At 36.5% G+C, this 12,494-nt stretch overlaps 1 protein-coding gene across 1 annotated transcript in view; it reads left to right on the forward strand.

The window, feature by feature from the left end:
- Positions 1-12,494, forward strand: part of DNAJC1 (DnaJ heat shock protein family (Hsp40) member C1) — a 206,775-nt gene that overhangs the window by 173,278 nt on the left and 21,003 nt on the right. Inside the window, exon 11 of the mRNA XM_077772477.1 lies at positions 3,657-3,776. Coding sequence (XP_077628603.1) covers positions 3,657-3,776 — 120 coding nt within the window. The remainder of the gene's footprint in view (positions 1-3,656; positions 3,777-12,494) is intronic.

The raw sequence follows: 12,494 nt of genomic DNA on the forward strand, positions 1-12,494 counted from the left end.
TCACACTTCACGTGACCCATCATGGTAGTTTGACATCATCTCACTGGCTCGTATTGTGTAAAGAGTGTACTGCTCACATACTTGGTCGTTGAGACAGTGTTAATTTGCTTTTAATTTTGTTGTTTGGTTCTTTTTTAATGTTTCTTTATTTTTTAGAGAGAGAGAGAGAGAGAACAAGCGGAGGAGGGCAGAGAGAGGGCAACACAGAATCTGAAGCAGGCTCTGAGCTCTCAGCACAGAGCCCGACAGGGAGCTTGAACTCACGAACCTGAGATCATGACCTAAGCCAAAGTTGGACTCTCTAACCAACTGAGCCATCCGGCGCCCCTGGGTTTTTGTTTTACATACAGTATTTCCACATACATAGTCAAGGGCACTTAACTGCTCAATTTTTAAATTGGAAAGGAAATCTGTATAGGTGAAAGTCAGGTATACATTCTGAAACACAAAATCAGTATAGAACGTGGATTTGGAAGGTAGATTATTAGATCTGCCATCCACATTATTAGGTGCATATTAAATCTGATAATATCTGATATTTTAACTGGGTGATGCTATTTACAAGGACATTATTTCTTAGGTAAAATTTCTAAGAATTTATGAATTGAGTTGAATCTACTAAAAACTGTTTAATCCAAAATTGTAACTTTTATAAATAATTATATAAATAATGATCATTAATAGGTCATGTGAATAGAAATATTCATTAGTGAGTTTTACTGTTAGATAGAAATGGATCTCTTGTCCTTAAAGTATGAAAATATAATAAATAAGCACATATAAGATTTCTTTTAATTTGGCCATAAGTTTTCAGTACCAAATAAATTGCACGATACTTTGTAATTAACATTTTATGGTCTACAGCTGTTGAGGGGACCGGTGCCTGTAGGTTACTCAAAACAGAGTGTGCTTTTCCCCTACAGCCTCCAACTCCTATCCCCCAAGAATAGTAAGGATTTTCAAAAGCATCAAATCTTTGAACATATGTGGCTTTATGACAAAAATCTCTCCCAAAGGGATATTATTTGGGAATACAATTTAAATTTTCATATCAGCTCTTACTTTAGCTGATATAGTTGGGGATCATTACATAAAAATCGTGAATAATTTGGAAACTTACTTTTTATTTTTTATTCAGTATGGAGATTTATTCCCAGAGTGGGGCTTTTCTGATGCAAAATTGGAATGCTGGTGTAGTCACAACAGCTGTCCCCACACCATGTGGTATCTTCCATTACTTTACTGTAGAGATGAATTTTTGGCCCGGTGTCTCAGTAATATTGGACACACATGGTTTTAAGTGGCAAAGCAGTATGCGTATGCATTCATTTGACTTTCACAGCTACAGTTGGCTCCAGATTAGAACAAGGAGAATACATTCCCACCATGGCCACCCTCACGGCTGCTGTAGGAGCTGGATCACAGTAGGCTCTGTTGCTTCTAAAGACACAACTAACTATTGCTGAGGAATTACACAGTCACCAAAGTGCCTTACAGCGGTAGGAGAGAGGATAATGAATTGCTAAAAGGATTTCTTTCAAAGATTTCAGATTATGGGCCTAGTTATTATCGATCCAGTTTTTTTTATATTAATGAAAATCACAGCCATGAAATAACTATGAAACTAAAAGGAAAGACTGTCATAGCAGTAGATGGTTTTTCTAAATATCAGTCCAAACACTTAAAATTTTCCCTTCCCAGGGAAAAAAAAAAAAAGTGGCACTGTCCTTTTAGATTCATCTTATTAACAAAGAATTAAAATCTGATTGATTTTTAATGCCCATTGTTCATATATGCAGCATATTTGGAAGGCCAATCTATTAAAAATCTAAATTACTTTTAAAGAATTAGTTTACTAAGGTGTCGGCTTTTTAGAAAGAAAAGTGTTTCCTTAAAAATCCAGTTATGCCCCCTCTAATGTCTGTATATTAATTTTTCCCCTAAATAAAGGGGAAACAAACAAACACAAGGAAAAGAGCTTCAGTGTAAATTTTCAAATTATCTGATAAGGAGCATTAGATTTCTGATAGTCATTAAATATCAAATTCTGACCATACCCTATGTGGGCTACCTTTTTATAGAAGTGAATTTATGCCTGTATCGTATGGGTTGTACTGATGAATATGTTTGAGGCTTTCAGCTTTTAGTGGAAACAAAATAGAATGATTGATAAAATCCTCCCTACTATTGGCTATTATTTCCTGACTCTTAAGTGGCAGGTTGTATTTATGCCAATTTATCTGCTTCAGGGAACATTCTTGATAGCAGAACAAAGTGAATAAAAGTAGTTTGCTTTGCAAATGAATGCAAATGGGAGCGCCTTTCGGAAAGCCCTTTAACAGGGGCAGTGCGCTTTGATTACGAGAGAAGCTGCCGTTTGGACATGGTGAAAAGAGCACGCTTGAGCCATTGATTGGGGGAGACAGTAAAAAGTCAGGAAGGGCCCCGTTAAGCTTGCAGTGAGGCAGGCGGATGTCAGTGCGGTTAGAGCACAGTGGGAGAATGACAGCGAGGATTAGTGTCAGGGAGAAGCTTTGCTGTAGCGGTGGAGATAGTCCCTGGGGTCACTCACCTCTGACTGTTGTTCTGTGCTGACGGTTCTGTAATGCAAACGGCCTGATGTATGCTGTTCATTATCGGAAATGGTGATTAGAAAAGGTATTTGTCTCCAAGGTTCCCTTCTTTCTTGTTTCTTTCTTTTTAATTAAAGAAAATAAGGTGGGCTTCCTCCATTTCTCTGCTGACTCCTAGAGTATTGTTTAATACCAGAGTGGCTGCCGCCTCCGGTAGGGAGTAGTTTAGTGCTAAAATCTAATGTAAAATCGTCATGACGTGGTTATTTGTTACTTGATGATAGTTTCTTTTGCTTTGCTCAGCTTCAGGTTTGACCAAGTAGCAGTGCTGACAAAATGCAGAGAGTATGCTTGCTCTTAGAATTTTTCCTCTTGGAAAAAAGATGTTTTAATCTTTTGGGTATTTGTTAATTCAGTTTAACAAATCCAGTTTTAGAAGCTATTTACCTTCTCAGAAATGAAGTGTTGCTTTGCATGGACTTGAAACAGTTTAAGTTTTGGTTATAGGCATTTCTCATTCTATTCCTGTTCCAAGTTTTATAAAATGCTAGCGTTTGAGAAGTTAAACTTTCTGAAAATGCATGCTTTTTAGAATTAAATACTGTTACATAGAATGAACAAAAACTATCTTGGTCTCAGTTCTGATTCTAAATCAGCACATTTACTTGTTCACCTTTTCATTTTTGCTTTGAAGGTGTTTTGTTTTCATCAAAGTCTAATTTTTCTTAAAACTTTAAGAACTTTTAGAGTAACCTTATATGAGGCATCTGTGAGAGCAGAAGTGACACACAGTGCATTTCATAGGCTTTGAGAGTCGTTCCTACTTTAATGCAAAACTGACATTTTTCTAATGTCTTCAAAAGCCTGACTTCACAATATTTCTGCTTTCTTATTTGGTATACATAGGAAAATTTAAAAGGCTGCTGGAGCTTTGCATTCTAATGTTAAATACGCAACTCTAAGCTTTAAACTACTGGATATAATATGGTTTTTGTAGAAAACAAATTACCAATGGTTTGTTTCACAGGCTTATTAATGTTTTGGCAAACATTCTCTAAATTCTCTAAATATAATATTTTGCAGGCACCTGAGTGGACAGAAGAGGACCTCAGCCAGCTGACAAGAAGTATGGTTAAGTTCCCAGGAGGGACCCCTGGTCGATGGGAAAAGATTGCCCACGAATTGGGTCGATCGGTGACAGATGTGAGTTCACTCAGATTTGCATTGTATGGAGAGTGACAAACCAGAACAAGCCAACTATGTAGAAGACAGACATAGATGCATCCGACATTCTCTTTGGAGAAAGGCTACAATCCTTTTAGGACCTGGAAGTGAACCATTAACGAAATAAGTAAGAAGCAGATGTCAGCCAGTCTCCTGGTCCACAATTAACAGCTGTGTGAGGAATTCTAGTGTTTAGAGACTTAAGCTACAGTAACCTAATCACAGAAAACAATGCTGGGTTTTGTGTTTAAAGTGACCCCTTTAGCTGTGGAAAAATTAGTTCTCAGACTGATCAGAATTAGAGAAGTTATATTTCAGCCGGATCTTTTTAACACTGAAGAACAGATTGCTCTAGGTATTTAATCAGGTGGTTTGCATTAATTAAATCATCAATATTCTTATGTTTGCCTTTTTTTTAAGGATGGTTCCTACCATCCATTTTGACAAGTTTAACCAAAACAAAATTATATATATGAATGAATATATAATAGATCTAACATATAATATGTGTGTGTGTGTGTGTGTGTGTGTGTGGATGACTCTATTTATGAATGACTGCCTATTTCCAACATTTAGAAGACATTTGCCTGGAAAGTTTTGAATTCAACACTTTGGATGCTTTTATTCAAGAAACTTAGGGCAGAGAATCTTACAAATCACCTACTACAGTAGCTGACATATACTAAATAGTAAATGTTAACTTGAAATTCAGAGAAATTTTTATTTTTATCAATGTTTTATCAATAGGAGCCTTATTTTCATAAATGATAGTAAATAGTCTTTACTATATAAATCAGTAATTTACCAAATTTATTTTAAATAAATCCTATACACCTAAAATATTTCAGGGGTTACTGAAAGCAAAGATTCAAGTGTCCTTTTCAATTGTGTTAGTATACCTTGGAGTCTTTTTTGATAATGAACAATTTTAAAACCCTGCAAAATGATTAACACAGCTACCGCCCCCCCAAAAAAAAACCCAGCTTGTTACATAAATGCTATCAATTATTTTTCATAGTAAGCTTCTACTATTTAATTTATAAACAGACTTATAAAACATTACTGTCAATCTTTTTCCTTTTTTTTTTTTTTGCCCTTTGGAGAAGAGCTGCTTTGAGAATTTTAAGTTATAGATATGAACTTTTTACTACCATGTAGGTCTTTTAAAATCACATTTAAAAGACTATTTGAATTTTTATATGATGCTTTATATTACTTTGGTTTCAGAGTTAAAGTCTCATCATGTGAAAAAATAGCTCTTGTATCCTGTAACTTTTTTTTTTTTTTTCTGTTACATGAGGAGACCCATTATCTTAAGCACCTTAGGTAACTGGAGAAGAACCATAAGGCCATAAGGATACCTTTTCTTCTGCTAAGAATGTTAGTGGGATATGCATCTTATTACCTGGTTTTTAGGTTGCTCATAAAAGATAAATTAATGATGCCTTATCAGTAAATATCTGACCAAATTAAACATATTCCGTGGTCACTGAGGTTTCCAAGTACTATGACCCTCTAAGTATACAACTACTGTTAATATAATGATTAACAAAAATTACTGAAATAATTTTTAGAAAAGTTTAAAAGGGCCCTAAAACTTGTAGTGGGAGAGAATATTTCATTAATTTAGCGTCTCTTTTGAAGGCAGCACTGCCTTTAACTTTTTAAATAAGATTTCTATGAGACCTCATAGTTAAAAATGCCCAAGAAAGGCAATTGAATAGAGCAATATTTTAAGTCGTCATTAAAATCTGGTTAAATTTTTATCTATATTTTTAAAAAGAGAGATGAAAGTTTAAATGCTAAGAACAAACATGATGTAACCAACACAGCCTTAAGGATGGCTCATTAGTATCATAGATCTAGAAAATCTATACGTAGCCTAGTAGTCTTCGTGCCATCTTGGTGTAGACAAAGACATCTTTTCAAACTTCTGTAAATTCATCCCATATGTTTCTATTGTTTTTCTTCTAGGCTTACCCAGGGGAGACTGAATTCATGTCTGCAATAGATATTTTTTTCCTTTCACCATAGAGGTAGCAAACATGACTTTTTGGGATTTTTTCCCCCTCCAAGTAATCTATTTGCATAATACCAAAAGAACCTTGAAATTAAATATCTTAGTAAACCCAAACTATGGTGGCACCAAAAAATTCCCTTGTAACTTCTCTTCTATTTCAGCACATACACTGTATTTTCATTCTGTATCATCTCCATAGCTGGACTGCACATTTCACATCACAACTCCCCACCCCCCCCCACACACACACACACAAATCACTCTCTTAAAGAGAGCAGGTGTCAGAAGACTCAGATAACTCTTTTTAGTGAACACAGTGAATTACACTGAAGCAGCTAAAGTTCAGCTAATACTGTTCCTTCAGTAAAATATCAAGTGAAAGTTGACCACACTTGAGAAGATAATATATAGTTCTTTTTGGCTTATGGCGTTAATTAGATTTGTTTTCATTAAGTATTTCATTATGGGGGGAAAACCAAGTTCAGTTTGCTGTCATCAGACCGCTGCTTACTGACCTGGTCACCTGTGCCAGTTCTCCCCGGTCTGCACATCCCATTGTTGTTTTTTTTGTTTTGCTAACTTTATAGCTTTTGGGTTTAGTTCTCTTTCCTAAAAAAGTGTATTCTTGGTGGGATCTCTATATTCTTTATTTGGGTTGACAGACTACAATGAAAAACCCATTTGATTCCTCAATTTGAAAAGGAGTTTTCAGTGTATTCATTGTCACCATCAACAAGTTGCTAAATCCTACTCTAGATAAACACAAGCAGTGTGATTGCCTTTGTAAAAAAATTAACGCAAAATATATTTTAACTCAGATATATCCAAAGTATAAGACCAATTTTATTAAGTATTTAAATGTTAATATATGCCTTTCAGCAAATAATTTTGGTAACCACAAAGGATACTCAAATTGTAAAAAACAACAAAGGAAACAAAAACTGGCATGTAAAACCAACTTTAGTGTGATTATTAACTGCAGGCTTTCTAAATTAAGGTCAGGGAGCCTCAGATTTCTTGCTTATGAAGTAATATCATTCTCTTGCCTGAAAGGATGTAAACTGATTCTGCTTCTCTCCGTGGCCACTAATCTCTTGCATTCTGGTTGTGATAACAGACTGATTGGAGATTTTCTGCCTGCTTGGAAAAGGCCCAGGTAGGCAGCCAAACAAAAAACAGGTGAATAGAGTTAAAGAGACTTTTATAATTAGCTAAATGCCACAGCGAGAGGTAAGAGGTGTGTAGTTAGATAAGCAGCTCCGTGCGCAAGTGAAAAAGAGGAGGGAAAATCGTAAAATTCCCAATGGTATTTTATGCAGCCACAACTAGAGAGGAGATGCTCTTGGGGGGAGTTATATGTAATGGTAGTTGTTCTAAAACTATGTACGTGGAATTTTATCCAGTAGAAAATAAACTTTACAGTTTATCAGTGAACATATAATATGTATAGTAATGATACATTTAACATATAAGCATATAATAATTATTTTGGCAAGAGTATTACTGCCGTTACGTTTAGAGTAAGGCTAGGCCTACGGGAGTTACAGACACAACAAGGACTGTGTCCCTGGCCTCCTAACCAGGCCTCCGGCTCCAGCACTTCTCTTGGTCCGGGCCTGACCACGTGCTCTGGGCCCTCTCCTTCCTCACCTTCTCAACCTCAGGGCCTTTAAAGGCATTTGAATCTTAAAACGAATAGGGCCTTTATCCCTTTCTTCTGCTAGATGAGTCACTAGCTGACTTAATAGCGAGTTTTCAAACTAATACTAATAGATGATAATAATTTAATGTGTTACCAAACTCACACACACACACTCACACATCATATTTTAATAGGAGCCTTCAGGTTCTTATCCCAAGTATATGAATGATTGGAATAAGAATTTCAGACAACTTGATTGCCTGTTTAAAGGAAAGAGAAGACAGTAATAGGACCTTTTGGGGTCCCATCCGAGAAAATTAATTGCTGAATCTGTCTATTGACCCGGTCAGAGTTTTTCTATAATATGACTTCTGGGCCAAAGATTTTATAAATCTGAATCCCACAGCACCATTTCTGTCTCAACATTGAGCAATATCAAACACAGAACAGGATGGCTCAACTATATATTCAGTACATGAGAACAACATTGCAAAAATCAGTTAAGAGATCAAACCAATATTTTTAACTGTTTTAAGTGATAATATTGATTATTCCCTCATTCATTTTCATACTATTTTACATTTTTCAAAACATTTAAATACCCCTTATTTTACGTGATCTCCACAACAGCATGGTGAGAGAAATAGGCAGCCATTATTATCCCCATTTTACAGTTGTACAAACTGCTGCTGAGATCTTTGTTCAAGATGACACAACTCCTTCTAGAGAGTTGAGGCAACACTAGGCAGTTTGGCTCTTCATCTAATATGTGCCTATCACTACTTACTGCTGTTTATTACTATGTGTATGAAAAATGCTGTATATTATTTTTATTTTAGAGAGCACACAAGCAGGGAGAGGGGCCGAGGGAGACAGAATCCCAAGCAGGCTCCATGCTCAGTGCATGCTCCATGCTCGAGTTCATAACCCTGGGCCAAAATCAATAGTCTGATGCTTAACCGATGAGCCACCCGGGTGCCCCTGAAGAACACTTTAAATGTGTCCAGAGACTTTTACCATTAGACCTTTTTTGGTAAAACTCTTATGTTCACAGAAAAAATAAACTTTTACAAATACACTTAGGTAGGGGCACCAAGATGGTGGGATCGAGCCCCTTGTGGGGCTGTGAGCTGAGTGTGGAGCCTGCTTGGGATTCTCGCTCTCTCTGCCCCTCCCCCACTCACACATGCCCTCTCTCTCACTCTCTCTCTTTCTCTCTAAATAAACTTAAAAACAAATGGATGTTTTTAGAACCTTTGATGGCTCTAAAATTGGGCTTACGAGAGGTTATAACAATACACAGCGCCACTGATAGTATATGAGAGAGATCACTTCCTTGTTATCCCACCAACACTGAATGTTTTTTTTTTTTTTAAGTTTATTTATTCATTCTTAGAGAGAGGGAGAGGGAGAGAATCCCAAGCAGGCTCTGTACTGCCAGCACGGAGTCCAACACTGGGCTCGAACTCACAAATGTGAGACCATAACTTGAGCTGAAATCAAAAGTCGGACACTTAACTGACTGAGCCACCCAGGTGCTCCAAGTGTTGTTATTTGTTTATTATCATTTGCCTGCCAAATTAGTGAAAAGTGCTATAGCACAGATTTTTTTATATCGTCTCCTTACCTATTGGTCTTATTTCAAATAGAGTTTGCGTTAATTCGTTAGAATTTTAGGATAGACAGTCCTATCATCTGCATATACTTTGCCATTTTCTTAATTCTTATTTTTTTTATTTGTATTACCTGGATATTCCAGAGAAATATTATATTACAATAATAGTGATTAGTGCAGATTATAAATAAGAAAACCTAATGTTTGAATATGAGAGATATTATGCTGGGGAAACTTTCTTCAGTTTTTCTAATTCTAATTTGTTACAGTTGTACTTGGGAGTAGATACAGAATTTTAACAATGCTTTTTTTTTTTACATAAATTGACATCAGACAGTTCTTCTCATATGACCTAATGAGGATCTTTGTATTTCCAATATAAACTTTACTTGGTCGTATAATACTCTTCTTTAATAAGCAGCTAGATTTGATTGGTTAATAATTTACNCCTTCTAACATCTGGAGAGTCAAGAAAGTAATGAATTCATAAAACAGGAATTTAATGAAAAAATTTTTCCTGGGGGGAAAAATCAGGACAAAAAAAGTATCCAGATAAATGAAGTAGAATGGCTGAAAGTTATCAAGAAAATCTACTGTAGAGCAGAACTTTAAAAATGTAAATATTATAGAAAAGATAAGGAAATACAAGGACTCAGTCCAAGAGGTCCAAACCTGATTAAAAGAAGTTCCAGTAAGAGAGAGAGAGAGAAACATGAGAGATGCAAGAACATTATTCAATAAATGCAAATGAGGTTTTCCAGAGATCCATTTGTAAGAGCCTTCCAAAGTCAAGTTGGATACATGGATAAGATCCTGGGAAATTTTATGGAAATTTTATAAACACTGAGATTACACAGAAGATCTTTAAAGCTTCTAGGAAGAAGTAATATCCAAATAAGGCCAATCAGAGTGACATCAAATTGCTTTGCAACGCTAGGTTCTGGGAAACAAGGGAACAATGCCTTCACTGTTCTGAGGAGAAATGGTTCTGAATCCAGAACAGACCAAATGTGGTAGTTAAATACATAAGGCATGGAGTATCTAAGGATCGTCTTGCTTAGAAATTTCCCTGAGATTGTACGTTAGCAAAAAAACAAAAAAGCTGAATAGATTTTTAAAGAGAAAGACATGGGACCCAAGGATCCAGCCCAATGAACAGAAATCCCAAGATCCCACAGTGATATAATAGGCCAGAAGCGCAATACAGTAAAACTTTGGTTCGTGAACATATTTCATTCTGGAAACATTCTTGTAATCCAAAGCACTTGTATATCAAAGTGACTTTCTCCATAAGAAATGATGGAAACTCAGATGATTCGTTCCACAATCCAAAAATATTCATATAAAAATGATTACAATACTGTCATATAATACAAAATGATAAAAATAAATTAACTACATTTACTTTTGAAAACCTTCGTGGCTGGTGTGAGAAAGAGGAGGGTGATTCTGTAGGACGACTTTCACGATCACTAACGGAATCACTGTTACCTATTGGCTTAATGGAATCTTCTTTTCATGCAGCTTTAACAAGGAACCTATCCAATGCCACTTGCTTTTGCCTCCTTTTGAGGATTTTGCACTGTCATTAAACAGATTCATGGCTCACACTGCTACAGCCTTATTCGGTGGTGCTTTTCTACAAAAGTTTGCACTGTTTCACATATTTTACGCATCTCCCTAATCTCATTTGAAGTGAGAGATTCCTCCACCTTTTTCTCCTCCTCCACAGAGGAGATGCAGACATAGACAGAGAATCTTGCAGTTTTCGGCCACTCGCATCTCGATCGTACTTTTTGATGATTACCATCTTAAACTTCCACCGTAATCATCTCCTCCTCCTTACCCCCTTTCTTGTCAAGCTTTTTCTTTTCTTTTGTGAACATAGCCTCACACCGATGTTGACTATGGTCTGGTATTAATAAACTGTTGTCAAATACTCTATTTAATGTAACCGGCAATAAAGCAGCAGAGGAAAGGGTCTGTATCTGCAGGCAGCCTGACCTAGAATGAAGCAAAGCGTTCCTAAGCACACTCTTGTATGGAAAAGCAAGGGACTGTCGATAGGTGCTTTGAAGTGACAAAAAATACACCAGTGCCAGTTGTGGGCACCTTCCAATGTTCTGAAATCACTGATTTCTGCCAAACACCACAGCCTGAGACTGAGCATCCGAGCATGGGAGACAGCCACCCATAATGCCGCAGTGAGAGAGAGAGAACCATTAGCTTAGTTGTGGTCATATGATGTTTGGCATCACGTACTACTCTTATTGCAAGATATCGCTCATTTATCAAGTTAAAATTTATTAGAAATGTTTGCTTGTCTTGTAGAACACTCACAGAACACGTTACTCGCAATCCAAGGTTTTACTGTATGTTCACATTGAAGTAGGAGAATGAAGAATTGTTTGAGAGCAACCCTTGAAGAAAGGGAAATTTTATAGACTAGATAGTATGGCTGAAAACTTGGGAAAATTTTTTATATAGAAAAAAGGCAAACAGAAACTCCATAGACAACAGAAAACCATACAAAAGAGGCATAGTCTAAATTTAAGTACACTAGAAAGTAGTATAATACAGCCAAATAATTTGATATTGAGAACATTCTCCTTTGAGTAGCACAAGAAGTATGTTCACAGCACAGTACTTGTCTCTACAGTAATATGTACCAGATCATCATTTATAAGATCTTACAAAATGACTTTTCATATTTTAAACATTTTATGTGTTGTACAGATGGTTTTCCAATTTTTTAAATCAACAAATTGTAGAAGACGATGGCAAATTGCCCAGCAACAATTTGTCCAAATCCCCCAAACCTCTGCTCTGGCTAAGTTACTAATTTCTTTTCAGAGGAACATAATTGAAATAATGTGTGTTCATAGGAGCTCTTATTCACTTTTCCCTGCTCCTGAGCTAAAATACTAAATTTGCCTGCAGCTAAGCTACAACCCTGCAGGCAAAGACAGTTGTCCCAAAGATGGTGCTTTGCCTTGGAAAAGGGCCTGAGTATGGAGTAAAAGGAAAGTTATAGATAGTGACGAGATAAAGAAAAACAGAGCAGATTAATGGGTTAGAGACCAAAGGGAATTGCAATTAAAAATGGGGTTCTGACTGGTACAGCCCCTCTGGAAAACAGTGTGGAGGTTCCTCAGGAAACTAACAATAGAACTCCCCTAGGACCCAGCAATAGCACTGCTAGGAATTTACCCAAGGGATACAGAAATGCTGATGCATAGGAGCACATGTACCCCAATGTTCATAGCAGCACTCTCCACAATAGCTAAAACATGGAAAGAGCCTAAGTGTCCATCAATGGACGAATGGATCAAGAAGATGTGGTTTATCTATACGATGGAATACTACATGGCAATGAGAAACAATGAAATCTGGCCATGTGTAGCAACATGGATGGACCTT

The sequence above is a fragment of the Crocuta crocuta genome, unplaced genomic scaffold (genome assembly GCF_008692635.1).
Source record: "Crocuta crocuta isolate KB4526 unplaced genomic scaffold, BGI_CrCroc_1.0 scaffold96, whole genome shotgun sequence".
NCBI classification, from domain to species: Eukaryota; Metazoa; Chordata; class Mammalia; order Carnivora; family Hyaenidae; genus Crocuta; species Crocuta crocuta.